This window comes from Diaphorina citri, unplaced genomic scaffold, assembly GCF_000475195.1.
Source record: "Diaphorina citri unplaced genomic scaffold, Diaci psyllid genome assembly version 1.1 scaffold396, whole genome shotgun sequence".
NCBI classification, from domain to species: Eukaryota; Metazoa; Arthropoda; class Insecta; order Hemiptera; family Psyllidae; genus Diaphorina; species Diaphorina citri.
The window spans coordinates 54,896-57,520 of NW_007377831.1; the positions used below are offsets into that span (position 1 = coordinate 54,896).

At 38.7% G+C, this 2,625-nt stretch overlaps 1 protein-coding gene across 1 annotated transcript in view; it reads left to right on the forward strand.

The window, feature by feature from the left end:
* LOC103508405 (integrator complex subunit 1) overlaps positions 1-2,625 on the forward strand; it is a 38,574-nt gene that overhangs the window by 12,315 nt on the left and 23,634 nt on the right. The window contains exons 14-15 of the mRNA XM_026823013.1: positions 413-574; positions 771-940. Of these exons, the coding sequence (XP_026678814.1) occupies positions 413-574; positions 771-940 (332 nt within the window). The remainder of the gene's footprint in view (positions 1-412; positions 575-770; positions 941-2,625) is intronic.

Below are 2,625 nucleotides of genomic sequence, written 5' to 3' on the forward strand. Positions count from 1 at the left end.
TAAAAGGCTTTTTTTCTTATTTTTTTCCCCATTTTTTTTTTTTTTTTTATTTATTTATTTATTTAATAAGTTTGAAACTGCTAGTATATGTTACTGTAACTGCTAAGGTCTTATCACCCCAAAAGCGGAGAGAGAAGGAAGACAGGATAGGAGAAAGCCAGCCGTTCCGAGAACGAACCTTATCCGTTCAGGAAAAAATCCGCCCGGGCGGGAATCGAACCCGCGGCCTAGCGCTTACCATGCAGACGCACTACCAACCAAGCTAACTAGGCTGGCTCCGAAAATTAAGAAAAATCACATTTTCTTTTCTTATTATAGGATAAGGAAAATAAAAAATGTGGTTATTTATTTATTTTTCTTAGAAAAAGATGTGTTCATTCTGAGGTATAGTCTATTGTTGGATAATTTACAGGCATTTCTAGTGGATACTTCAGAGGAAGCCCTACTTATTCCTGATTGGTTGAAACTGCGCATGATCAGATCTAAAGTACCCAGATTAGTGGATGCAGCATTAGAAGATTTAGAACCTGCACAATTGCTGCAAGGCAGACGCACTACCAACCAAGCTAACCTGGCTTGCTTCCAAAATTGAGAAATATTAGGTACATTACTTTCCGTTCTATAGGATAAGGAAAGTAAAAAGGCGATTATCTCTTTACTTATTTGTTTTAGAAAAAGGTGTGTTTTTAAGTCTTCTTCTAAGTTGAGTTAAATTGAATTACTTAAATAGAAAAAGGTGTGTTTATTTTCTATTGTTGGATAATTTACAGGCATTTCTAGTGGATACCTCAGAGGAAGCCCTGCTTATTCCCGATTGGTTGAAACTGCGCATGATCAGATCTAAAGTACCCAGATTAGTGGATGCAGCATTAGAAGATTTAGAACCTGCACAATTGCTGCTGTTCATTCAATCCTTTGGTATTCCCGTTGCGTCCATGAGGTAAATACACTGTTGGGTTTTTAAAGGCAGCCTCCGTGGCTTAGTTAGTGGGTACCACACTAGGCTTGCACGCGGGAGACCCGGGTTCGATTCCCGGTGGGGTAAACAAAATTATATATATATAAAAAAACGGATCGAAATCACGACAATTAAATTCCCGTTGCATCCATGAGGTAAATATGCTGTTGGGTTCTCACAGCTCTCATGCTGCAGTGGTCACTGTGCTCCCCTTGCATGCGGGAGACCCGGATTCGATTCCCGGCGGTGTAAACAAAAAAAAAACCTTAAAAAATGATAAGTGTTTCACTGCCGTTTTTATTTCGTAGCAATGAAACAACGGCTACATTAGACGCTTGTGGTCTGTGTCATGCAAATGGTTGATTCTGTGACTGACTGTTGCGGGGCCCACTCAGCCTCATGATGAAAATGAGTAGCTACCGTTCCCTCCTGTTAGAAAAGAAAAAAATCGTGTCGTGTCGTGGGAACACTCTCATTTAAATTACATTACCAACAAAACTGGGGGGGGGGGGGGGGGGATCGGATGAAAATCACTACAATCAGGGACGGGTCTTTATACGTAGAGTGACTCTTAGCTTTTTTTTTCAACAAAATACTCAAGTTTATTAATAATTGATGAACAGGCATTAAGTAAGGTATAACGTAATGCATAATTGTGAAGGACTAAAAACATGTAATTGAAGGAAGACTAAAGGAAAATAGAGGAAGTAATAAAGATGACAAAAAGGATTAAATAGAAGAAGTTGTTGTTGTTATTATCAAACATGAGTTTTTTTTTAGATGAGTGTTTCATGTTTCGCCTTTTTTATTTCGTAGCAATGAAACAACTGCTACATTAGACGCACGTGATCTGTGTCGTAGCATGCCCATCCCGTAGTGAGTCCCTCATCAGATGCGCGAGAAGAGACACAATACTTCCCAATACCCGTAGAATTTTTGCAATCGAAATACGAGTGCAGTTTCCCCGTCAATTCTGGGAATCGAACCCGGAACCTTCTGCATGGCAATCAAAGGCGTTACTATTGAGCTAACCATGAATAACACTTGTGTCTTGTATTGTCTCAGATATCCCGCATGTTCTCACGTGAGGAGCACAAGCATTCTACCTACGTCCTCACTCTCCTCATACATCACGCCTCCTGGACCACACTACACCAGTGTGTACAAATCCTGCTCTGTGCTGGTCAGTACTTGACTTGCAATCCGAGGACCGTGCTCGATTTCCTGCAGGCGCTCAATTTCAACCCGAAGTTCTGGCAAGGCCGCGAGCGGAACATTCCCAAACACAAGGAGAATCTTTACGACGATGTGCTCAGTTTGAGTGAAGATCAGGTATATAGTAATAAAGAACTTCTACCTCTTAAAAAATAATAATTTACTAATTAATAATAACGATAATGGTTTATTTAATTTTTAATGTAACTTAAAAACATATTTTTTGTTCCTATATAAGTACCCATAGGTGAACCCTAGAAGATGGAAATTTCACCAGATCGATGCAAGGGTTTTCGGTATTTTGACCGCGTTTTGGAGGTTTTCGGTATAATTTTATAGGATAAGGAAAGTCGTGTGATGTTCACACCAGATTATTAAAACTTAAACTTAACTGTTTTTTTTTTTTTTTTTTTTTTTTTTTTTTTTTTTTTTTTTTTTTTTTTTTTTTTTTT